The sequence below is a fragment of the Zonotrichia albicollis genome, chromosome Z (genome assembly GCF_047830755.1).
Source record: "Zonotrichia albicollis isolate bZonAlb1 chromosome Z, bZonAlb1.hap1, whole genome shotgun sequence".
Lineage (NCBI taxonomy): Eukaryota > Metazoa > Chordata > Aves > Passeriformes > Passerellidae > Zonotrichia > Zonotrichia albicollis.
In genome coordinates this window covers 7,008,142-7,032,874 of record NC_133860.1, presented here as the reverse complement: position 1 = coordinate 7,032,874, position 24,733 = coordinate 7,008,142, and the positions used below count along the sequence as shown (strand labels likewise).

Here is a 24,733-nt window from a genome sequence, read left to right as displayed (position 1 = left end):
ACCCACAGCAGCACTGGGACACCCACAGAGCCCCCACACACCCACAGCAGCACTGAGGCACCCACAGAGCCCCCACACACCCACAGCAGCACTGAGGCACCCACAGAGCCCCCACACACCCACAGCAGCACTGAGGCACCCACAGAGCCCCCACACACCCACAGCAGCACTGGGACACCCACAGAGCCCCCACACACCCAAAGGCAGCACAGAGGCACCCACAGAGCCCCCACACACCCACAGCAGCACTGGGACACCCACAGAGCCCCCACACACCCAAAGGCAGCACTGGGACACCCACAGAGCCCCCACACACCCACAGAGCCCCCACACACCCAAAGGCAGCACTGAGGCACCCACAGAGCCCCCACACACCCACAGCAGCACTGGGACACCCACAGAGCCCCCACACACCCAAAGGCAGCACTGGGACACCCACAGAGCCCCCACACACCCACAGCAGCACTGGGACACCCACAGAGCCCCCACACACCCACAGCAGCACTGAGGCACCCACAGAGCCCCCACACACCCAAAGGCAGCACTGGGACACCCACAGAGCCCCCACACACCCAAAGGCAGCACTGAGGCACCCACAGAGCCCCCACACACCCACAGCAGCACTGAGGCACCCACAGAGCCCCCACACACCCACAGCAGCACTGAGGCACCCACAGAGCCCCCACACACCCACAGAGCCCCCACACACCCAAAGGCAGCACTGAGGCACCCACAGAGCCCCCACACACCCACAGCAGCACTGAGGCACCCACAGAGCCCCCACACACCCACAGCAGCACTGGGACACCCACAGAGCCCCCACACACCCAAAGGCAGCACTGAGGCACCCACAGAGCCCCCACACACCCACAGCAGCACTGAGGCACCCACAGAGCCCCACACACCCAAAGGCAGCACTGAGGTACCCACAGAGCCCCCACACACCCAAAGGCAGCACTGAGGCACCCACAGAGCCCCCACACACCCACAGCAGCACTGAGGCACCCACAGAGCCCCACACACCCAAAGGCAGCACTGAGGTACCCACAGAGCCCCCACACACCCACAGCAGCACTGAGGCACCCACAGAGCCCCCACACACCCACAGCAGCACTGAGGCACCCACAGAGCCCCCACACACCCACAGCAGCACTGGGACACCCACAGAGCCCCCACACACCCACAGCAGCACTGGGACACCCACAGAGCCCCCACACACCCAAAGGCAGCACTGAGGCACCCACAGAGCCCCACACACCCAAAGGCAGCACTGGGGCACCCACAGAGCCCCCACACACCCACAGAGCCCCCACACACCCACAGCAGCACTGAGGCACCCACAGAGCCCCACACACCCACAGCAGCACTGAGGCACCCACAGAGCCCCCACACACCCACAGCAGCACTGGGACACCCACAGAGCCCCCACACACCCACAGCAGCACTGAGGCACCCACAGAGCCCCCACACACCCACAGCAGCACTGGGACACCCACAGAGCCCCCACACACCCACAGAGCCCCCACACACCCAAAGGCAGCACTGGGACACCCACAGAGCCCCCAGACACCCAAAGGCAGCACTGAGGCACCCACAGAGCCCCACACACCCACAGCAGCACTGAGGCACCCACAGAGCCCCCACACACCCAAAGGCAGCACTGGGGCACCCACAGAGCCCCCACACACCCACAGAGCCCCCACACACCCACAGAGCCCCCACACACCCACAGCAGCACTGAGGCACCCACAGAGCCCTCACACACCCACAGCAGCACTGGGACACCCACAGAGCCCCCACACACCCAAAGGCAGCACTGGGACACCCACAGAGCCCCCACACACCCAAAGGCAGCACTGAGGCACCCACAGAGCCCCCACACACCCACAGAGCCCTCACACACCCACAGCAGCACTGAGGCACCCACAGAGCCCTCACACACCCACAGCAGCACTGGGACACCCACAGAGCCCCCACACACCCAAAGGCAGCACTGGGACACCCACAGAGCCCCCACACACCCAAAGGCAGCACTGGGACACCCACAGAGCCCCCACACACCCACAGAGCCCTCACACACCCAAAGGCAGCACTGGGACACCCACAGGGCCCCCACACACCCAAAGGCAGCACTGGGACACCCACAGAGCCCCCACACACCCACAGCAGCACAGAGGCACCCACAGAGCCCCCACACACCCAAAGGCAGCACTGGGACACCCACAGAGCCCCCACACACCCAAAGGCAGCACTGGGACACCCACAGAGCCCCCACACACCCAAAGGCAGCACTGGGACACCCACACAGCCCCCACACACCCACAGCAGCACTGGGGCACCCACAGAGCCCCCACACACCCAAAGGCAGCACTGGGACACCCACAGAGCCCCCACACACCCAAAGGCAGCACTGAGGCACCCACAGAGCCCCCACACACCCACAGCAGCACTGAGGCACCCACAGAGCCCCCACACACCCACAGCAGCACTGAGGCACCCACAGAGCCCCCACACACCCACAGCAGGCTCCGGCTGCCACAGGGCAGCACCTGCAGCCTGAGAGCCTTTTTAACACCATGAAGGAACAGCCCAAAGTGCCAGGAGGAGGGAAAGGACGAAGGGCTGGAGTGCCGGGAGCACAGAGTGCAGGGACGCGGGGATCCTGCCGGCAGTGCAGAAATGCCAGCAGGGAGTTCAGCTGTCCCCGGTGACCTGTGGAACCGGCACCGGCCCAAATGCCAGCCAGGACAGCACAGCCTGGGCAGTTCGGCCATAAAATCCCCACTGAGAGCCTCCGGAGCTCTCCAACAACAAAACCTCCTGGCCTGGACAACAGGAGATTCTCTCCTGGCCTGGAGAGAAACCGTGTCTGTCAGCATACCGAAACCCTGCTCCAACAAAATCTGGAATTAAAATGGCCAAAAACTCCATTGATCTGTGGATTCCAGGCTTAGATTTTTACAATTCCAAACTTTAAAAATAGTTTTAAAAAAGTTTATTTTCAGAGAGACTACATCCTTTAAAGTAAAGGATGTTCCCCTAAAAGAATTAAAAAGTGTTAGTATAACTCAAGTTCTAACCCTGACAGGTGTCAGCAACTCTTGAACCCATTTCACTCCACTATTGATCACAAGCTCTTTGGAGAAGGAATTACCACTTATCACGGTAATATATACGGCAGGACCAGCAGGGACTGTGCAGTGGAGATCTCTGGAATCCCAAAGATTATTTGGCTGAGCCAGAGAGACAATGGAAGCAGGGCAGGACCTCACCAGGACCGGGGTCTGTGTGGTGACACAGGGAGGGGACCAGGAGAGGGGACCTGTCACCCCCAGCCCAGGCAGGCAGGGAAGGTGAAACAGGACATGAGATATTTTTAAGGAATGAAATGAGGCATGGCTTGCATTTTTGATTTCTTCCAGATGGGAGACAAAATTGAATTAAAGAACAAAACTTCATTATCTTAAATATCGCCTGAATACTTTAGAAGACCTGCTCTAATCAAATTCGCACATAATCAGCTTTTAAGATGGCAGACTGGTCTTACAAGTCACAATCTGAGGATTTTCTTGAAAATCTCTCCAAGCATTAAAAAAATACACAAACATTTAACATTTTTTATCAAAGTTTCTCTTCTACCCACTACCAAGCGTAGAGGGAAGCTGCTCTGCATGCAGAACCATCCCTTCCCCTCAACCTTCACTTGTTTGTTGAGGCCTGGGAATGACAAAACTCCACTCAAACCCCCCGTGTTGGTTTGTTTTGGGGTAAAGACCATAAATTTGCTGCGTGGAGCGGGACAGGAGGCAGAGGAGGAAGCCCTGCCAGCAGCACAAACAAACGTGGCCTCCAACGTGCTCGTTCCTCCCCAAACCTGCTGGTGGTGGAAATCAGGATCAGACTCGGGAAATCAGGATCAGACTCGGGGAATTAACTCTGTGCTGCAAAACACATTAATTCCGTGCAGGATTTCCTGAGGATCACCAGATTCAGTTCTAGCTGGTTTCTGGATGCTCACCTGCTGTCCCCCCCACGGCTGCAGGCCCAAAGCGGGTCTGGGTCACAGCAAAGCCCATCCCAGAGTCCCATCGGCCTGGTGCCACCAGCAAACACCTTAAACAAGGAATAAAAAACTAGGACAGCCACCACACCCTACCAAACTCCAATTAAATTTAAATTACTTTGGTGCAATTAATGAGCATTTAAGAACCAAACAAGATTGTGGCCCAGATTCACCCGAACTTGATCAATTAACTCTAATCAAGGAGGCAGAGTGGAAAAAGCTTTTCAGAGGTGATACAAATCTTGTTTTCTTCCCTGACGTGTGAGAGAGGAGACTTGCTCCTCTCTGAGGTGTCACACCAGCACCTAAAATTATTCTCTTGATGGAAGTATCTGGATTCATAAAAGGGGAGAATCAAGTTTCATTTTCCACCGAGCCCTCTGTTTAGATCCAAGAGATATGATCCCAGTTAATTTATATCCATCACAAAACCTGACTGGCCACTCAGCTCTGAGCTCCCTGCCCTGCTCTTTCCATTGTTCCCTGTTTATTTCCTCTCCCATGTTGTACATCTCATCCAACTCCTTTTGTCACAGACTTTAGAACGTGGGCTTGCCTCCCAAACCCACCTGAATGTGGAGAGTTTTGTCAAAAAGTGGCTTGAGGAGAGAGGACACAGCCGAATTAATTTGGGAAAGATGTCCTAACTAGGGCAGAGACAGGCAGAGGCCTTTTTGTGTCTGTAGCAGGATAGAGAACGGAAAAGTACAAGACCATGGTTAGTTCCGAATCTTGCAGGTGTGAGATAATGTGTCCTTGATCCTCGCAAAATATGATAAAGAAATGGACAGTGAGGCAGGAGAGATAGAGAACATGGTCTCAAAGGAATGAGGATGAGTTAATGCTATAGTTTAACCAATAGATTGCTTGGCTTACAGAATATTCATAAGCTTATTATTTGCTGTAAGATTGCTTGGCTTACAGAATATTCATAAGCTTATTATTTGCTGTATAAGTGTTTGATACTTCTTCAATAAAGCTGGCCACGATGAACCAACTGGTGTCCTGGTCCCCTTCCTCAGACACTAGAACACGGCCTGCCCTGGCCCCACAAAGCAGGAAATCCTCTCCCGTGCCCATCCACAGTGCTGTGCAGGGCTGCCAGCAGCTCTGCCCGCATGGCCGCGGCTCTCTGTGACCCTGCTGGCCACCAGCCTTGTCCCCTGCTCCCTGGGGAAGCACAGGGGGACGCGGAGCCCCGTGCTCTGTGGCTCACGTCTGCTGGGGAAAGGTCCCCAGAAGGTCCCCAAGCCACCACCTGGTTTCAAGGAGATGGAAGGGCTGGACTGTGCTGCTGTCTAGGGAGGCTTTGACATGGTTTGTGATGGGTTTGTAGGAGAGAGGCCAGGCCTCAGAGGGTGGCAGTTCAACCTTAAAAACAGGAGAGACCATTTTGGCAGTAGAGGCTGACAGAGAATCCCACAGTGGTTTGGGTGGGAAGAGACCTCAAAGTACATCCAGTGCCACCCCTGCCATGGCAGGGACAGCTCCCACTGTCCCAGGCTGCTCCCAGCCCCATCCAGCCTGGCCTGGGGCACTGCCAGGGATCCAGGGGCAGCCACAGCTGCTCTGGGCACCCTGGGCCAGGGCCTGCCCACCCTCCCAGCCAGCAATTCCTCATTCCCAATGGGCCAAAATCTGTCCCTGCCCTCTGGCCCTGGGAGCCATTGCCTGGCTGCTGTCCCTGCCTGCCTTGTCCCCAGGGGCTGTGCAGCTCTCCTGGAGCCCCTGCAGGCCCTGGCAGGGGCTCTCAGGTGTCCCTGGAGCTTCTCTGGTGCAGCTGAGCAGCCCCAGCTGTGCCAGGCTGGCTCCAGAGCAGAGGGGCTCCAGCCCTGGCAGCATCTCCGTGGGGAAAGGGATGAGAGCTGGGGGAAAAGAGCTGCACCTGACACAATGTGAAAACACACAAAAAGGACTGAGGCTGTGCAACGTCCTCTGAGGAGGAAAACATCAGAACTGAACGAGGAATAAATTCCTGCCCAAACCTGTGTCAGCATAACCACGGATCTCAGCTCTCCCTTCAGTGCCTGACAGTGGTGAGAACTACACAAGCCTGTGGAGCACCTCTAGGCTGAGCCCAGCACAGCTGGGAATTTTTGAGTTGCTGTGTCACAAATTAAGGGGATTAAATCCTTCAGCACAGCAGAGGACAGCTCCCTGCTGTGCCTTATCAGGAGGCATCTGCCCAGGTCAAACTAATTACCAATGTGCACACGCGCCCTTATCTGGGAGCAAACGTTCTGCTGCTCCAATTAGGGATTTGTTAAATGGCAAAACCTACTTTTAAGGGAAAGGTTCATCACGTTCTCGAAAGGCAGAATTGGGCTGGGCAGAGAGTCGGGAAGCTGAGAGTCAATTAAAGCAAGGGCAGCTTCATTGAGTGCCCAGGCTGCCTGACCTGTGGGTCTGCTCTCAGTGCCAGGAGTGTCTGTCCATGCACAGCAGCTTCTGCAGCCTGCCATCAGCTTGAGGGATTGGGAAACACAAATGCATTCCCAGTGCTCCCAAAATCCTGTGTCAGGTTTGAGGCATGGGGAAACACAAATGCATTCCCAGTGCTCCCAATATCCTGTGTCAGATTTGAGAGGTTGGGAACACAAATGCATTCCCAGTGCTCCCAAAATCCTGTGTCAGGTTTGAGAGGTTGGGAACACAAATGCATCCCCAGTGCTCCCAAAATCCTGTGTCAGGTTTGAGGGCTGGGGAAGCACAAATGCATTCCCAGTGCTCCCAAAATCCTGTGTTAGGTTTGGGAGCTGGGGAAACACAAATGCATTCCCAGTGCTCCCAAAATCCTGTGTCAGGTTTGAGGGGTTGGGAACACAAATGCATTCCCAGTGCTCCCAAAATCCTGTGTCAGGTTTGAGAGGTTGGAAACACAAATGCATTCCCAGTGCTCCCAAAATCCTGTGTCAGGTTTGAGGGCTGGGGAAGCACAAATGCATTCCCAGTGCTCCCAAAATCCTGTGTCAGGTTTGAGACAGGGGGAAACACAAATGCATTCCCAGTGCTCCCAAAATCCTGTGTCAGGTTTGAGACAGGGGGAAACACAAATGCATTCCCAGTGCTCCCAAAATCCTGTGTCAGGTTTGAGACAGGGGGAAACACAAATGCATTCCCAGTGCTCCCAAAATCCTGTGTCAGGTTTGAGGTGGGGAAACACAAATGCATTCCCAGTGCTCCCAAAATCCTGTGTCAGGTTTGAGGGGTTGGGAACACAAATGTGCTCCCAAAATCCTGTGTCAGGTTTGAGGGGTTGGGAACACAAATGCATTCCCAGTGCTCCCAAAATCCTGTGTCAGGTTTGAGATGGGGAAACACAAATGCATTCCCAGTGCTCCCAAAATCCTGTGTCAGGTTTGAGGGGTTGGGAACACAAAGGCATTCCCAGTGCTCCCAAAATCCTGTGTCAGGTTTGAGGGGTTGGGAACACAAATGCATTCCCAGTGCTCCCAAAATCCTGTGTCAGGTTTGAGGCATGGGGAGACACAAATGCATTCCCAGTGCTCCCAAAATCCTGTGTCAGCTTTGAGGCATGGGGAAACACAAATGTGCTCCCAAAATCCTGTGTCAGGTTTGAGGGGTGGGGAAACACAAATGCATTCCCAGTGCTCCCAAAATCCTGTGTCAGGTTTGAGGCATGGGGAAACACAAATGCATTCCCGGTGCTCCCAAAATCCTGTGTCAGGTTTGAGGGGTTGGGAACACAAATGTGCTCCCAAAATCCTGTGTCAGGTTTGGGGCTGGGGAAACACAAATGCATTCCCGGTGCTCCCAAAATCCTGTGTCAGGTTTGAGGGGTTGGGAACACAAATGCATTCCCAGTGCTCCCAAAATCCTGTGTCAGGTTTGGGAGGTGGGGAAACACAAATGCATTCCCAGTGCTCCCAAAATCCTGTATAAGTGATTTTCCAGCCTGTCTTTCGTGTACAGAAACTGACCTGTATTGAGGAAATTTTTTGCACTGACAAGCTGAAATCATTAATTCAAGGCCATGGAGGCCCCACATAATTTCCAATATTTAGGGCCTCAACCATTTCTAAGCCAACAGACATTGTCTCCTGTGCCCCCACAGCCATCCCTCTGTGAGCCTGGAGTGGATGCACCATACACTCTATTCTCTTTTATTTATTTATTTTTTTTTCATTAATAAACAGCCCAGCCTGGCCCACCCAAGCATGACACAAACCAGGCACGCACTAGCTGGCTTCATCACCTCAGTAATGATAAAGCAGTCTAAAATTATTACACCAGGCGGGCTCTAAGTGTGTCTCCCCACGAGACTTCCACTAAAGAAACCAGCTCTCCCTGCACCCACCAGCCCTCAGCAGCACAAGGAGACACTTTTGCTCCAGAACAGGGGCATCCAGGAGGAAGGAGCACATGGTTCTGCACAGCAGCTCGGCGCCTCTGTATCCCTGAGCTGACCAGATGCTGCTGCTGAGGAAAGCCAAGAGTGGCAAAACCACCTCAGGCTCCCTCCAGCAAAGTCCTGGGCCACCACTGCAAAGGGCATTTCTAAGGCACCTTGAGATGTGCAGATTAACAGGAGCAGTCATGGGCAGAAATCACTAATGAAGTGTTTGGCAGAGGCAGGCGGGTTATTTTGGAAGCAGGTCTTTAGCATATTGGAATTGCTTTTCCTGCCGTTCGTTCTGAGCCAGCTCAACAGGAAGAGAAGTCAGGTGTGGAGCACTCAAGCTCACCACTTGAGGCTGGAAACATTCACTGGACAAAGCACACTCAGGTGAACTCGGATGGGAACCATTTCAGAAGTTTCCCAAACAGAGTATTTGTCAATTGCTGCAATTTACAGCACTGTCAGCCTTCTTGCAGCAGGAGCAGAAAGCAGGGCTGAATTGTTTGGTATTGGGGTCTTGGTTGGTAGCAGCTCTTACCAGACAACATCAGAGAGCTGTATTCTTATACACTTACTGACCTAAATATTCTGATTCTTAAGCACCAGAAAGTCCATTATCTTTCACTGTGGAAACTGCAGCAGCAGTATTTTTGGCCACGTCTGACAAGATGTATTGACATCCTTGATTTATTTTAATTTGTGCAACTAGGAGGGCTGCTGGTGGTAAAGGTAAGGACAAAGACCTCATCCTGAACCCCCTCAGAAATACTCCAGGAACAGCAGAAAGGTACCCATGCTCTGCTCTGGAGAGCTGGCACATCCCTCTGCTGGAGCTGCTCCACTCAGAAACACTGATACTTATTTTTGGATACGGGTTGAGAGGTGGACAAGGATGTTCCCAACATCTGCTGCAAAATAAATAAATAAATAAATAAATAAATAAATAAATAAATAAGTACCCCACCTAAACTCCAGAAGAACCTGAGAACCATGCACCACGGGCTACCACAGCTGCTTCAGCTGCAGGGAAGGCGCTGGCACCGCCCGTCAAGATGAGCATTCAATTAGTGCTCACTCAACCACGGCGTGCCACCACGCACTTTGACAGCCCCTGCCTTAGTCTGCAGAGCAAAAAGCTCCAAATCTTGCCTGTGCCCAAGCTGCTGACTCACAAGCCACCGCACAGGATTATCAGAACTTCCCTCCTGTGACTGTAACACGCAGTTTCTTCTAAAACACAGGCTCGGGTTAAATTTCTACAGATGTTATAGCGTCTAATAGGGCATTAGACACTGCTGGCTGCACACACACATGGGCCGCCGGCAGAGCTGCACATTTCTGCCCAGCTCTTTCATTTGCCCATATGTAAATTACAGGTACATAGAAAACCTCCCTTTGATGTTCGCTACTTTTTGGAATTACCAACACAAACACACCAAACAATCAGCATTTGGTGGTTTTGATCTTGCTTGGCTGCAAGACTGCCCTGTTTCACCAACCCTTTATCAATGTGCTGTAAGTTTGGTTTGCTTTTTCTCCTGTTAATTATGCGATTCTTGCCATGACACAACACCCCGGGCTGCTCAGACAACTCCCCTCAGTCAATATTTTTTAGCGGAGCGTGGAGCCAGCGACGGCGGCGTGTCAGCCACGGCCGCTCCGCCGAAGGAGCAGCCAGGAGGCCGAACCCAAACAGCGACTCCGGAGCGCCGGGCGGCGCTTCCTGCTCCAAGGCCGCGCCAGCTGCTCCGCTCCTTCCCAACTTTCACTCTCCAGGGCCACGGGGAAGTTGAGGGCAGGTCGGGCCCGGCGCGGGGGGGCGGCGGCAGCGGCTGGGCCCGCTGGGTGGGCGCTCCCCGGGCCTCGGGCAGCTCCCGGCGGGCGGGCTGGCAGCTCCATTTGTCACCGTCCTGACAGGGGTAAACACGCACGGGCGCAGCCGGGGCTGCTTCCCCCGGCTCCTCGCGGGCACCTCCGCACCTGCCGCAGGGCCCGGCGCTGTCGCCGCCGCAGGCCGAGCCGCGGGGCCTCGCACCGCCGTGCTGCTGCTTCGGCACTACCCCCCGCGGGGCCGGGCCGGGGACACGGAGCATCCCGGGCGGGCTCCATCCCCTCCCCGCGCCCGGGCGGCCTCCAGCCCCTCAGAACGCCCCGTAGACACGGGTTTATAAAGAGAGAGAGAGAGGCCTGTGGTGCGCCGCCGCAGTTGTATAATTGTTACCAGAACGGGATCTACCTCCTCCTGCGGCTGCTGCCCGCTGAGCGATGCCGGCCGAGGACCTGTTCCTACTGAGCGAGAACAGTGCCCGCCCGCCGGAGCTGCGTCCACCGCAGAACCCGCCACTGAATGGAGCCTACACCGAGGCGCCGGGGAGGGACACCCCGGGAGGCGGGTGTTGGCTGTGACTGGCAACTCACGCAGCCAATAGAAGGGAAGGGAGCTCTCCGGCCGCCGTGCCGTTTGACCAATGAACATTTTATCCCGCCCCGGCAGAGGGGAAAAGGGGACAGGCACGGCGGGGTGGGATCTGTCACAGGTTAATTGGACTGGCGAGACAGCCAATCAGCGCTGGGGGGCGGGGCGAGGGGCGGGGCTGGGGTGGGAGTGGGAGGGACGGGGAACCTGAGGGGAACATGAGGGGACGGAAACGGCCATGGGGAACGGGGAACATGAGGGGACGACAATGGGGAACGGGGAACGTGAGGGGGTGGGAATGGGAATGGGCAACAGGGAACGTGAGGGAATGGCAATGGGGATCAGGGAACGTGGAACGTGAGGGGACGGCAATGGCAATGGGGAGCGGGGAATGTGAGGGGACGGGAATGGCCATGGCAGTGGGGAACGTGAGGGGATGGCAGTGGCAAAGGAGAACGTGGAACGTGAGGCGACAAGGAATGGCAATGGAGAACGGGGAACGTGAGGGGATGGCAATGGGGAATGGGAATGGGGAACGTGAGGGGACGGCAATGGCAACGGGGAACAGGGAATGTGAGGGGACGGGAATGGCAACGGGGAACAGGGAATGCAAAGGAACGGGAAACGTGCGGGGAGCATGAGGGGACGGGAATGGCAGTGGGGAATGGGGAATGTGAGGGGAGCGCGAAGGGACAGGAATGGCATCAGGGAATGGGGAATGCGAGGGGATGGGAATGGTAATGGGGAATGTGAGGGCATGGTGATGGCAGTGGGGAACGGGGAATATGAGGGGACGGCAATGGCAGTGGGGGACAGGGAACGTGAGGCGATGGGAATGGGGAATGTGAGGGGATGGCAATGGGGAACTGGGAACCTGAGGGAATGGGAATAGGGACGGGAATGGCAATGGGGAATGGGGAATGTGAGGGGATGGCAATGGGGAACTGGGAACCTGAGGGAATGGGAACAGGGACGGTAATGCCAATGGTGAACGGGGAACCTGAGGGGATGGAAATAGGAACAGCAATGGCAGTGGGGAATGGTGAATGCGAGGGGGTGGGAATGGTAATGGGGAACTGGGAATGTGAGGGGATGGGAATGGGGAATGGGAAATGGGAAGGGATGAGAATGGTAATGAGGGATGTGAGGGAATGGGAATGGGGAATGGGAATGGGGAATGGGAATGGGGAATGGGCATGACAATGGCAATGTCAGTGGGAATGGGGAACATGAAGGGATGGGGAATGTGAGGGAATGAGGAACGTGTGGGGATGGGGAATGGGGAACGTGAGGGCATGGGAAATGGTGACGGGGAACGTGAGGGGATAGGATCCATGAGGGATTGGAAGACATAAGAAGATGGATATCTGTGAGGGGATGGGGCTGTGAGGAGCTGGGGTCCATGAGGGGACAGGGCTGTGTGGCACCCAGGACGCTGGGGACCGTGCCTCCACAGGGGCAGCGTGCTGTGGACGAGGCTGAGGGGGAAAGGCAAAGCAGGAGGAAGGAGCAGAGAGCAGTGGCAGGGAATGTGTTCGCTCCACACAGAGTTCCTTGTGGCTACATGGAAGCTGCTCCCCGTGGCCAGGGCCCCCGTGCTGGATGCCCTGCATGGAACAGGGCTCCTCAAACCATGCAGGCCACAGCACTGAGGTAAGCCCTGCCTGATCTGCTGCCTCACGGGGCCTGGAGGGCTGAGGAGCCTTGGACTCAAACAGAGGGCTTGGCAGAAGTCATGGAGGCAGCGAATACTGCAGGTCAGCACTGAAATTGCAGCAGAAAAGAGCAAACCCATCACTTTTCACAATAACACTCGGCTGTTTGTCCTCACAATGGTCGGGGGAAGTGACGCCCATCCCCAGCTCAGCCTCCACAGAGTTTAGAGAGAGAAAGTACAGGGGTGTGAAACACGGCAGCTCAGCCCATCCCAGCCTTTGTCTGTCTCCTCCCCAGCCCAAACTCACATGCTTTCCAGTGCTGCAGGTTTTGAGACTTAATCACAGAATCCTGGAATGGTTTGAGTTGGAAAAGAGCTTCAATCTCATCCACGGGCAGGGACAGCTCCCACTGTCCCAGGCTGCTCCCAGCCCCATCCAGCCTGGCCTGGGGCACTGCCAGGGATCCAGGGGCAGCCACAGCTGCTCTGGGCACCCTGGGCCAGGGCCTGCCCACCCTCCCAGCCAGCAATTCCTCATTCCCAATGGGCCAAAATCTGTCCCTGCCCTCTGGCCCTGGGAGCCATTGCCTGGCTGCTGTCCCTGCCTGCCTTGTCCCCAGGGGCTGTGCAGCTCTCCTGGAGCCCCTGCAGGCCCTGGCAGGGGCTCTCAGGTGTCCCTGGAGCTTCTCTGGTGCAGCTGAGCAGCCCCAGCTGTGCCAGGCTGGCTCCAGAGCAGAGGGGCTCCAGCCCTGGCAGCATCTCCGTGGCCTCCTCTGCACTGGCTGCAGCAGCTCCAGCTCCTTGTGCTGTTGGAGCCAGGGCTGGGGCAGCTCTGCAGGTGGGCTCTCACCTGAGCCCAGGGGCACAGGGGCAGGATCCCCCTGCCCTGCTGCCCACGCTGGGGCTCCCCCAGGCAGGGCTGTGCTCCTGCAGCAGCGCCAGCCCCAGCAGTGCCAGCCCCAGCAGTGCCAGCCCCAGCAGTGCCAGCCCCACAGCCCCAGCAGTGCCAGCCCCAGCAGCGCCAGCCCCAGCAGTGCCAGCCCCAGCAGTGCCAGCCCCAGCAGTGCCAGCCCCAGCAGCCCAGCAGTGCCAGCCCCAGCAGTGCCAGCCGCAGCAGTGCCGGCCCCAGCAGTGCCAGCCCTGCAGCCCCAGCAGTGCCAGCCCCAGCAGTGCCAGCCCCGCAGCCCCAGCAATGCCAGCCCCGCAGCCCCGCAGTGCCAGCCCCAGCAATGCCAGCCCCACAGCCCCAGCAGCCCCAGCAATGCCAGCCCCAGCAATGCCAGCCCCAGCAGTGCCAGCCCTGCAGCCCCAGCAGTGCCAGCCCCAGCAGTGCCAGCCCCAGCAGCCCCAGCAGTGCCAGCCCCAGCAATGCCAGCCCCAGCAGCCCCAGCAGTGCCAGCCCAGCAGTGCCAGCCCCAGCAGTGCCAGCCCCAGCAGTGCCAGCCCCACAGCCCCAGCAGCCCCAGCAATGCCAGCCCAGCAGTGCCAGCCCCAGCAGTGCCAGCCCCAGCAGTGCCAGCCCCACAGCCCCAGCAGTGCCAGCCCTGCTGCCCTCAGCACTGCTGCCCTTCCAGCTCCTCACCAGCACACACAAACTGCCCCAAAAGGGGAGTTTGGAAAGGAAAAGGTGTTTCAGAGCTAGAATGTTGCACCTTCCTGCCTCCGTGGTGTTGAGCTACCGTTTGAATGCAGAACAGAATGGAAAAAGGTGTGCAAAGTACCTCATACCCTGGAAAATGCAATGTATTTTTGCTGAATACAAGGGGATTTTGGCAAGGTGCTGTCACAGCCACTCTAATAAGAACCGAGAATAAGGGGAATTTTTAAAATTTGTTATATTGCCTGGGCTGATCGCTCAGCGAGGGCAACAGGGCAGGGGGTTCAGGCTGGGGCAGGCCCAGCTCTCACCCACAGCACCCCCAGCTCCTTCTCCCAGGGCTGCTCCCTCTGCTCACCCCCAGCCGGGGTTTATCCCGGGATTGCCCTGACCCGGGGCAGCTCCAGCACTCGTTCTTTCCGACACTCTCGGTTCCAGGGCGCGATCCGCCCCCGCTCCCTCAGCGGCAGGGCGGGCTCTCCTCACGGCCCGCCCGCCCCGCCTGGCGCCGCCCGCCCCGCGAGGTAAGGCCGGAACCGGGCCGAGACCGGCCATGGGCTGGAACCGGGACAGGGTCCGGGCTGGAACCAGGGCTGGGCCGGGGCTGGGGAGGGTCGGGAGCGGGGCCGGGCCCCCCAGGCCAGCCCGGTGTCCCCGTGCCTGCACCGGCCCCACCGCGTGCCCCGAGCCCGGGCCGGGAGCGCGGGAGGAGCCGGGAGCGGCTGAGGGGAGCTCGGCCCGGGGTGCCGAAAGGAGAGCTCGGAGCTCTGCCAGGGGCTCCAGGAGAACTGCACAGCCCCTGGGGACAAGGCAGGCAGGGACAGCACCCAGGCAATGGCTCCCAGGGCCAGAGGGCAGGGACAGATTTTGGCCCATTGGGAATGAGGAATTGCTGGCTGGGAGGGTGGGCAGGCCCTGGCCCAGGGTGCCCAGAGCAGCTGTGGCTGCCCCTGGATCCCTGGCAGTGTCCCAGGCCAGGCTGGATGGGGCTGGGAGCAGCCTGGGACAGTGGGAGCTGTCCCTGCCCATGGCAGGCAGTACAAGTATTTTCAATACAAATATTTTCAAGTATTTCCTTCCAAGCCAAACCATTCAATTCTTGTACGATCCCATGATTTTACACGGAGGAAAAGGAAAATACAAATATTTGCATTTGCAAATCTGCGTCTCTGCGCTGCCCGCTCCTGAAATCCAGGAATTGTGTTTAAATGCCAGCAGAGACTGCTCAGAGAAACTCATCCTGAAACGCTCCTAGAGGGAACGCCCACACAGGGAAACTCAACATTTAAACAGAGCTCAGAGGAAATAAATAATTTATTCATTCATTTATTGGGTGAGGTTAGAGCTGTTCCAGCTGGATGAGGCTGTTTTCTCTGGGAATCCACACAGGATTTGTGTTTGGGCTGTGTGTTTGCAATCTTCCAGAACATAAGAAGGAAATCTCTGCTTTTAAACAATGCGTTGTCTGAAAGTCATATCCTGCTTTAGGCAGGTTTTACTTCTACGTTTTAAGGGAAAGGGAACTTTATTCTCACATCAATCTGTGGAGGGAGGATGCCTTAACTTAAAACTAAAATGTTTGTTGTTTTCCCTGCACAAATACATCAAATCACGGAATACCCTGAGCTGGAAGGGACCCACCAGGATCACCCATTCCAGCCCCTGCCCTGCACAGACCCCCAGCAATCCCACCCTGGGCATCCCTGGCAGCGCTGCCCAAAGGCTCCTGGAGCTCTGGCAGCCTCGGGGCTGTGCCCATCCCTGGGGAGCCTGGGCAGTGCCAGCACCCTCTGGGGGAGAGCCTTTCCCTGAGATCCCACCCAAAACCCCCTGGCACAGCTCCAGCTGTCCCTGGATGCTGTCCCTGTCCCAGAGCCTGGCATGTGTGTTCTGTGTTCCAACAGGTAACTGCTCTGTGTTCTGTGTTTGAACAGGTAACTGCTCTGTGCTCTGTGTTCTGTGTTCTGTGTTTGAACAGGTGACTGCTCTGTGTTCTGTGTTTGAACAGGTGACTCCTCTGTGTTCTGTGTTTGAACAGGTAACTGCTCTGTGTTCTGTGTTCCAGCAGGCAGCTGGTGTGTGTTCCATGTTCTGTGTTCTGTGTTTGAACAGGTAACTGCTCTGTGTTCTGTGTTCTGTGTTTGAACAGGTGACTGCTCTGTGTTCTGTGTTCTGTGTTTTGTGTTCTGTGTTTGAACAGGTAACTGCTCTGTGTTCTGTGTTCTGTGTTTGAACAGGTGACTGCTCTGTGTTCTGTGTTCTGTGTTCCAACAGGTAACTGCTCTGTGCTCTGTGTTCTGTGTTTGAACAGGTGACTCCTCTGTGTTCTGTGTTCTGTGTTTTGTGTTCTGTGTTTGAACAGGTGACTGCTCTGTGCTCTGTGTTCTGTGTTTGAACAGGTGACTCCTCTGTGTTCTGTGTTTTGTGTTCTGTGTTTGAACAGGTGACTGCTCTGTGCTCTGTGTTCTGTGTTTGAACAGGTGACTGCTCTGTGCTCTGTGTTCTGTGTTTGAACAGGTGACTCCTCTGTGTTCTGTGTTTTGTGTTCTGTGTTTGAACAGGTGACTGCTCTGTGTTCTGTGTTCTGTGTTTGAACAGGTGACTCCTCTGTGTTCCATGTTCTGTGTTCTGTATTTGAACAGGTAACTGCTCTGTGTTCCAGCAGGCACCTGCTCCGTGCTCTGTGTCCCGGCCGGCAGCCGCTCGGTGTTCTGTGCTCGGTGACCCTCCCACCCCGGGATGTCCCTGGATGTCACCTTCCTGGGCACTGGCGCGGGCTTCCCGAGCCCGTCCCGCGGGGCCTCGGCGCTGGTGCTGCGCAGGGCAGGGCAGTGCTGGCTCTTCGACTGCGGCGAGGGGACACAGACACAGCTCATGAGGAGCCACCTGCGGGCAGGTGTGCGCCCTCGGCTGGGGAAGGGAAGGGAGGGGAAGGGAGGGGAAGGGAGGGGAAGGGAAGGGAAGGGAAGGGAAGGGAAGGGAAGGGAAGGGAAGGGAAGGGAAGGGAAGGGAAGGGAAGGGAAGGGAAGGGAAGGGAAGGGAAGGGAAGGGAAGGGAAGGGAAGGGAAGGGAAGGGAAGGGAAGGGAAGGGAAGGGAAGGCAAAGCAAGGCAAGGCAACGCAAGGCAAGGCAAGGCAAGGCAAGGGCTGCCTTGGGCTGGGCTGCCTGACCTGCTCCACAGCCATCTCTGGCCGCCCCTGGGCACAGAGACAATAGTAATTAATTCATGGTGCTTAGCAATGTCAAACGGGTCCCGCAGAGCAGCTTGAAACAGGAACGGTTTGGTTGTTGTTTGTGTGGAGGCAGCTCCAGGCAAACCTGCGGTGAGCCTCCCTGTGGGTAATTCTCTTTGCAAGCGAGGCTCTGTGTGTTGGGGGTAACTTTCGCCTTTTGGCAAATGAATCGGGAATAAAGCTCACCTCGCTGTCACAGCCGCTGTGCTTCCACAGCCCTCAGTGGCCAGAGCTGACTTCTGTCCCCCAAAGAATGGAGGTGAATTGTCAGTTACAAACAGAAATACAAGCTCCTGCTCCTCCAAAACCTATCAGGGAATTTAATGTCAGGTAGATGGAGTAACTTCTATGAAATTGTTTCCTGAAATAATCTTCCAACAAAAGCAGGAGATTCTGTCATTCCTGTGGCTCAGTCCCAGCAGGTGCTGGAGGAAATGCCTGGCTGTGTGGAATTGGGAACTCAGCAGAGACAGAGGCAGCCTGGTTAAAGGATTTGTGTGTACAATGAGTGAGTTCTGGGCTCTTCTGGGCAGAGCCCAGCTGGGGCCAGGCAGCCCAGGCACCAAAGAAAGCCCAGACATTTACAGAGCAATATTTTCTCTTGTTTTAAACAAACCAGTCAGCAAAGGCGCAGTTCTTGTCCCTTAAAAAAACTCTGAAGTCAAGGCTGCCTGCTGGTTTGGTTTTGGTTATTTTTGATTTTGTTCGTTCCACGGGCTGGAAGGAGCGACGCAAATTCCTCATTGTGTTCCTTGTTAGTCTGCAGGTTTTCTGTAAGACGGAAGCTCAAATGCTTCCCAGCACGTCCTTGCATTTCACGTGGCAGATGTGTCACCAGCCTGGCCCGTTCCGTGCTTGTGGAGTGCTTGGCTTAGAGGGAGCTAAACCTTGCATCTCTGCAGCCTCTTCTTGGCCAAAATCTGCCTTGTGTGCAAAGGATGGGGAAAGAAACACCTTTTGGGGCTGGGGTTCGTCCATTAAGCGCTGGTTTTGATTTCCCTCCTCGCTTGTTTCAGACATCTTGTTCCAAACGTCTCACCAAACAGCGATGATAATTTCCGAGCGCTTACATTGCTTATTTTCCCCGTCTTTGTCTTTTCCTGTTCTATTGGAATATGAATCTCGATATAACCAGTTAGATGGTGCCTGGGCCAGTTCTGACCCTCGCTGCTGAGCCAAAGGCGGCACTGTGGTGCTTTACCCCAGAGATACCTTGGCTGCTGGAGATTGCAGCGGGGCACTGGTGCAAGTCCAGGCTTGTCAGGACTCCGTTTACCTCAGGAGAGAGAGCTTCTGGTGATGGTGAAGAGAAGAAGGAGAGGATTCTGCCGGAGGGTTATATCCAGATGTTTATTCCATGGTTACAGAGGTCTGAACCAGGGCAACTCCTCCAACAGAATAGAGGCCGCATGGTCTGATTAACCTTTTAAGCTCCGGGCAGGGGAAGGGGAGGGGACAGGTGAGCCACCAACCAGGTGGAAGGGGCAGGGTCTCAAGGGACAAGGGACACCTATCCAATGTCCCCCAGGCCTGAGGGACCAATCACACGACGCCTTGCTGGTATGTTAGCCTGATTGACAGGGTATTGGAATATGAATCCCAATATAACCAGTTAGATGGTGCCTGGGTCAGTGTGACCCTCGCTGCTGGGCCAAAGGCGGCACTGTGGTGCTTTACCCCAGAGATACCTTGGCTGCTGGAGATTGCAGCGGGGCACAGACGCAAGTCCAGGCTTGTCAGGAACTCCGTTTACCTCAGGAGAGAGCTTCTGGCGGTGGTGAAGAGAAGGAAGGAGTGGATTCTGCTGGAGGGTTATATCCAGATGTTTATTCCACACTTACAGAGGTCTGAGCCGGGGCAATTCCTCCACCAGAATGAAGCCGCATGGTCTCATTAACCTTATGAGCTCGGGGACAGGGGAAGGGGAGGGGACAGGTGAGCCACCAACCAGGTGAAAGGGGCAGGGTCTCAAGGGACTGGGGACACCTATACGGGCCAATGTCCCCCAGGCCTGAGGGACCAACCACACGACGCCTTGCTGGTATGTTAGCCTGATTGACAGGGTATTGGAATATGAATCTCGATATAACCAGTTAGATGGTGCCTGGGTCAGTGTGACCCTCGCACACTGTGGTGTTTTACCCCAGAGATACCTTGGCTGCTGGAGATTGCAGCGGGGCACTGGTGCAAGTCCAGGCTTGTCAGGAACTCCGTTTACCTCAGGAGAGAGAGCTTCTGGTGATGGTGAAGAGAAGAAAGGAGAGGATTCTGCTGGAGGGTTGCCAGATGTTTATTCCATGGTTACAGAGGTCTGAACCGGGGCAATTCCTCCAACAGAATAGAAGCCGCATGGTCTGATTAACCTTATAAGCTCTGGGACAGGGGAAGGGGAGGGGACAGGTGAGCCACCAACCAGGTGAAGGGGCAGGGTCTCAAGGGACTAGGGACACCTATCCAATGTCCCCCAGGCCTGAGGGACCAATCACACGACGCCTTGCTGGTATGTTAGCCTGATTGACAGGGCACAGGGACACCTATACGGGCCAATGTCCCCCAGGCCTGAGGGACCAATCACACGACGCCTTGCTGGTATGTTAGCCTGATTGACAGGGCACAGGGACACCTATCCAATGTCCCCCAGGCCTGAGGGACCAATCACACGACGCCTTGCTGGTATGTTAGCCTGATTGACAGGGCACACTCAGCGAGGGGGAAGGGAGAAGGTATAGGCACACCTGGGAAGGGACCCGGAAGTTTAAAACAGGACATTACAACACACCGCAACACTGTTCTGTTCAACAGCCAAAATCACCAAGATTTTCATCACTCACCTTCACGGCGACCACATGTTCGGGCTCCCGGGGCTGCTGTGCACGCTGAGCCTGCAGAGGAGCGCCGATGCCGGCGCGGCTCCCATCGATATCTACGGTCCGCTGGGGCTGCGGAGCTTCCTGCGGCAGAGCCTGGAGCTGTCGCACTCGCAGCCCGTGCTGCCGCACCGCGTGCACGAGCTGGTGCCCACGCAGGACCAGTGCCCCGCGGGCGAGTTCCGTGATTTCTCGGGCCTGGAGCTGGCGCAGGAGCCCGCGGGGACGGTGCTGCGCCTGGATGCAGAGACGGACTCGTACCTGCTGCTGGAGGACGAGGAGCTGTGCGTGAGGGCCTTCCGCCTCTTCCACCGCGTGCCCTCCTTCGGCTTCGTGCTGGAGGAGAAGCCGCGGCCCGGGAAGCTCCAAGTGCGCTTGCTGCAAGAGCTTGGTACCTACCTCCACTTATTTTTCTTCTTTTTACTTCTTTTATGGCCACCTTCCTATGTGTTCTAGCAAAGCTGTCTCTCTCCACAGCCTGTTTTAACCCAATTTTCCGTTTTCTGTCTGGCACCCGGCCTCCAGGCTGTGCTGTGATCCGGGTGTGGCGCTGGTGCCAGGGAATGCCACAGACCACTTCCATGCTGACAAGCTCAGGTTTAGCCAGAGTTTAAACAGCTCAGCGTGGCTTTCAGGAAAACACACGGCCAGTGTGTTTGCATGATTTTCATGACTTTAATACGAGCAAAATAATTGGGGTTTTTAAATACACCTTCCCTGAGCAGTTTCCCTGTGGCTGCCCCATCCCTGGAAGTGTCCAGCCCTGGAGGATAGCAGGATGAGCTTGGCGGTGCCTTCCAACCCAAGCTATTCCAGGATTCCACTGTTTTCTTCAAACACACTTCTTGCTCTTGGGCTGTGTGTTTGCAATCTTCCAGGACATAAGAAGGAAATCTCTGCTTTTAAATAAGGTGCCGTCTGAAAATCATATCCTGCTAAGGTTACAAGCTCTTAATTTATGCGAAAAATCTGAAATATCGGCCGATTTTAATAGCGAGGTTGCGTTTTTCCCCAGCGAGCCCAGCACACCTCGGGGGGTGTATTTTGAAGCTAACAACAGCGCGAACCCTGGGACAGTGGAGGATAGCAGGATGAGCTTGGCGGTGCCTTCCAACCCAAGCTATTTTAGGATTTCACTGTTTTCTTCAAACACACTTCTTGCTCTTGGGCTGTGTGTTTGCAATCTTCCAGGACATAAGAAGGAAATCTCTGCTTTTAAATAGCAGATGTGCTATTTAAAGGTGCTGTCTGAAAGTCATATCCTGCTAAGGTTACAGGCTCTTAATTTGTGCGAAAAATCTGAAATATCGGCCGATTTTAATAGTGAGGTTGCATTTTTCCCTGGCGAGCCCAGCACACCTCGGGGAGTGTATTTTGAAGCTAACAACAACGCGGTGGGTGCAGCACTCAGGGCCGTCTCCTTTCCCACCAGGCATGCCGCCGGGCGCCCTGTACGGGGAGCTGAAGCGCGGGCCGCGCCGTGGAGCTCGGCGGCGGTGTGACGGTGCGGCCGCAGGACGTGCTGGGCCCGCCCGTGCCCGGCAGGAAGGTGTGCGTGCTGGGCGACTGCGCGGGGCCCGTGGGGCCGGGGGCGCGGCGCCTCTGCGGCCACGCCGACCTGCTGGTGCACGAGGCCACGCTGGGCGATGGCCAGCAGGACATGGCACGGCAGCGCGGGCACAGCACGCCCGGCCAGGCCGCGCAATTCGCCCTGCAGTGCGGCGCCGCCAGGCTGGTGCTGACCCACTTCAGCCAGCGGTACCGCGGTGGAGATGACATGGGCGCCCTGCGGAGCGAGGCCGAGGCCGTCATGGGCGGCCAGGAGGTGACGCTGGCCGAGGACTTCATGACCATCGAGGTACCCGTGAAAAGTCCGAGGGCTTTGTCACCACAGAGAACGCAACGACACAGTGAGAACGAGGGTGAAACAGTGAGAACGTGTGACCACAGAGAACCCAGTGAAACAGTGAGAACGAGGACTTTGCTATTGCAGAGAACCCAATGAAACAGTGAGAACGAGGGTGAAACAGTGAGAACGAGGACTTCATCATGAGATCCCAATGAAAGACAAAAACGAGGACTTCATCATGAGATCCCAATTAAACAGTTTAAAACAATCCCAATTAAACAGTTTAAAACAATCCCAATTAAACAGTTTAAAACAAGGACTTCATCATGAGATCCCAATGAAAGACAAAAACGAGGACTTCATCATGAGATACCAATTAAACAGTTTAAAACAATCCCAATTAAACAGTTTAAAACATCATGAGATCCCAGTGAAACAGTGAGAACTGAGGAACTTCATCATGAGATCCCAATGAAACAGTTTAAAACACGGACTTCATCATGAGATCCCAATGAAAGACAAAAACGAGGACTTCATCATGAGATCCCAATGAAAATTTGAAAAAAAAGGACTTTGTGACCACAGAGAACCCAATGAAACAGTGAGAACGAGGACTTTGCTATTGCAGAGAACCCAATGAAACAGTGAAAAACAAGGACTTTGTGACCACAGAGAACCCAGTGAAACAGTGAGAACGAGGACTTTGGTTTTACAGGGAACCCAGTGAAACAGTGAGAACTGAAGACTTCATCATGAGATCCCAATGAAAATTTGAAAAAAAAGGACTTTGTGACCACAGAGGTCCCAACGACACAGTGAGAACAAGGACTTTGCTATTAGAGAACCCAATGAAACAGTGAAAAACAAGGACTTTGTCACCACAGAGAACCCAATGACACAGTGAGAACTGAGGACTTCGTCATGAGATCCCAATGAAAAACTGAAAAATGAGGACTTCATTATGAGATCCCAGTGAAACAGTGAGAACTGAGGAACTTCATCATGAGATCCCAATGAAAATTTGAAAAAAAAGGACTTTGTGACCACAGAGAACCCAATGAAACAGTGAGAACGAGGACTTTGTCACCACAGAGAACCCAGTGAAACAGTGAAAAACAAGGACTTTGTGACCACAGAGAACCCAACGACACAGTGAGCACGAGGACTTTGTCACCACAGAGAACCCAGTGAAACAGTGAGAACTGAGGAACTTCATCATGAGATCCCAATGAAAAATTGAAAAAAAAGGACTTTGTCACCACAGAGAACCCAATGACACAGTGAAAACTGAGGACTTCATCATGAGATCCCAATGAGACAGTTTAAAACACGGACTTCATCATGAGATCCCAATGAAAAATTGAAAAAATTGGAACCACAGAGGTCCCAATGAAACAGTGAAAAACAAGGACTTTGTTATTGCAGAGAACCCAATGAAACAGTGAGAACGAGGACTTTGCTATTACAGAGAACCCAACAACACAGTGAGAACTGAAGACTTCATCATGAGATCCCAATGAAAATTTGAAAAAAAAGGACTTTGTGACCACAGAGGTCCCAATGAAACAGTGAGAACGAGGACTTGGCTATTGCAGAGAACCCAATGAAACAGCGAAAACGAAGACTTTGTTATTACAGAGAACCCAATGACACAGTGAGCACAAGGACTTTGCTATTACAGAGAACCCAACGACACAGTGAGAACTGAGGACTTCATCATGAGATCCCAATGAAACAGTTTAAAACACGGACTTCATCATGAGATCCCAATGAAAAATTGAAAAAATTGGAACCACAGAGGTCCCAATGAAACAGTGAAAAAAAAGGACTTTGTGACCACAGAGAACCCAATGACACAGTGAGAACGAGGACTTTGCTATTGCAGAGAACCCAACGACACAGTGAGAACGAGGGTGAAACAGTGAGAACGAGGACTTCATCATGAGATCCCAATGAAAGACAAAAACGAGGACTTCATCATGAGATCCCAATTAAACAGTTTAAAACAATCCCAATTAAACAGTTTAACACAATCCCAATTAAACAGTTTAAAACATCATGAGATCCCAATGAAACAGTGAGAACTGAGGAACTTCATCATGAGATCCCAATGAAACAGTTTAAAACACGGACTTCATCATGAGATCCCAATGAAAATTTGAAAAAAAAGGACTTTGTGACCACAGAGGTCCCAATGAAACAGTGAGAACGAGGACTTTGCTATTACAGAGAACCCAATGAAACAGCGAAAACAAAGACTTTGTGACCACAGAGAACCCAATGACACAGTGAGCACGAGGACTTTGTCACCACAGAGAACCCAATGAAACAGTGAAAACTGAGGACTTCGTCATGAGATCCCAATGAAAAACTGAAAAATGAGGACTTCATTATGAGGTCCCAGTGAAACAGTGAGAACTGAGGACTTCATCATGAGATCCCAATGAAAAACTGAAAACCAAGGACTTTGTGACCACAGGGATCTCAATGAAACAACCAAAACCAAGGACTTCATCATGAGATCCCAATGAAAAACGGAAAAACAAGGACTTCATAATGAGATCCCAATTAAACAGTTTAAAACAATCCCAATTAAACAGTTTAAAACAAGGACTTCATCATGAGATCCCAATGAAAAACAAAAACGAGGACTTCATCATGAGATCCCAATGAAAATTTGAAAAAAAAGGA

General features: G+C 54.6%; 2 protein-coding genes across 2 annotated transcripts in view; one reads left to right on the top strand and one right to left on the bottom strand.

Moving 5' to 3' along the window:
* ME2 (malic enzyme 2) overlaps positions 1-10,817 on the bottom strand; it is a 41,915-nt gene extending 31,098 nt beyond the window's left edge. Inside the window, exon 1 of the mRNA XM_074532500.1 lies at positions 10,660-10,817. The gene's annotated coding sequence lies outside the window, so the exon portion shown is untranslated. The remainder of the gene's footprint in view (positions 1-10,659) is intronic.
* Positions 10,818-14,634: 3,817 nt separating this feature from the next.
* Positions 14,635-24,733, top strand: ELAC1 (elaC ribonuclease Z 1). Its single transcript, XM_074532767.1, is given in 6 exon segments — positions 14,635-16,101; positions 16,756-16,989; positions 20,129-20,584; positions 21,626-21,663; positions 21,665-22,115; positions 24,300-24,733. Coding segments are annotated over 5 exon segments (1,137 nt in total). The 5' UTR covers positions 14,635-16,101; positions 16,756-16,832; the 3' UTR covers positions 24,335-24,733.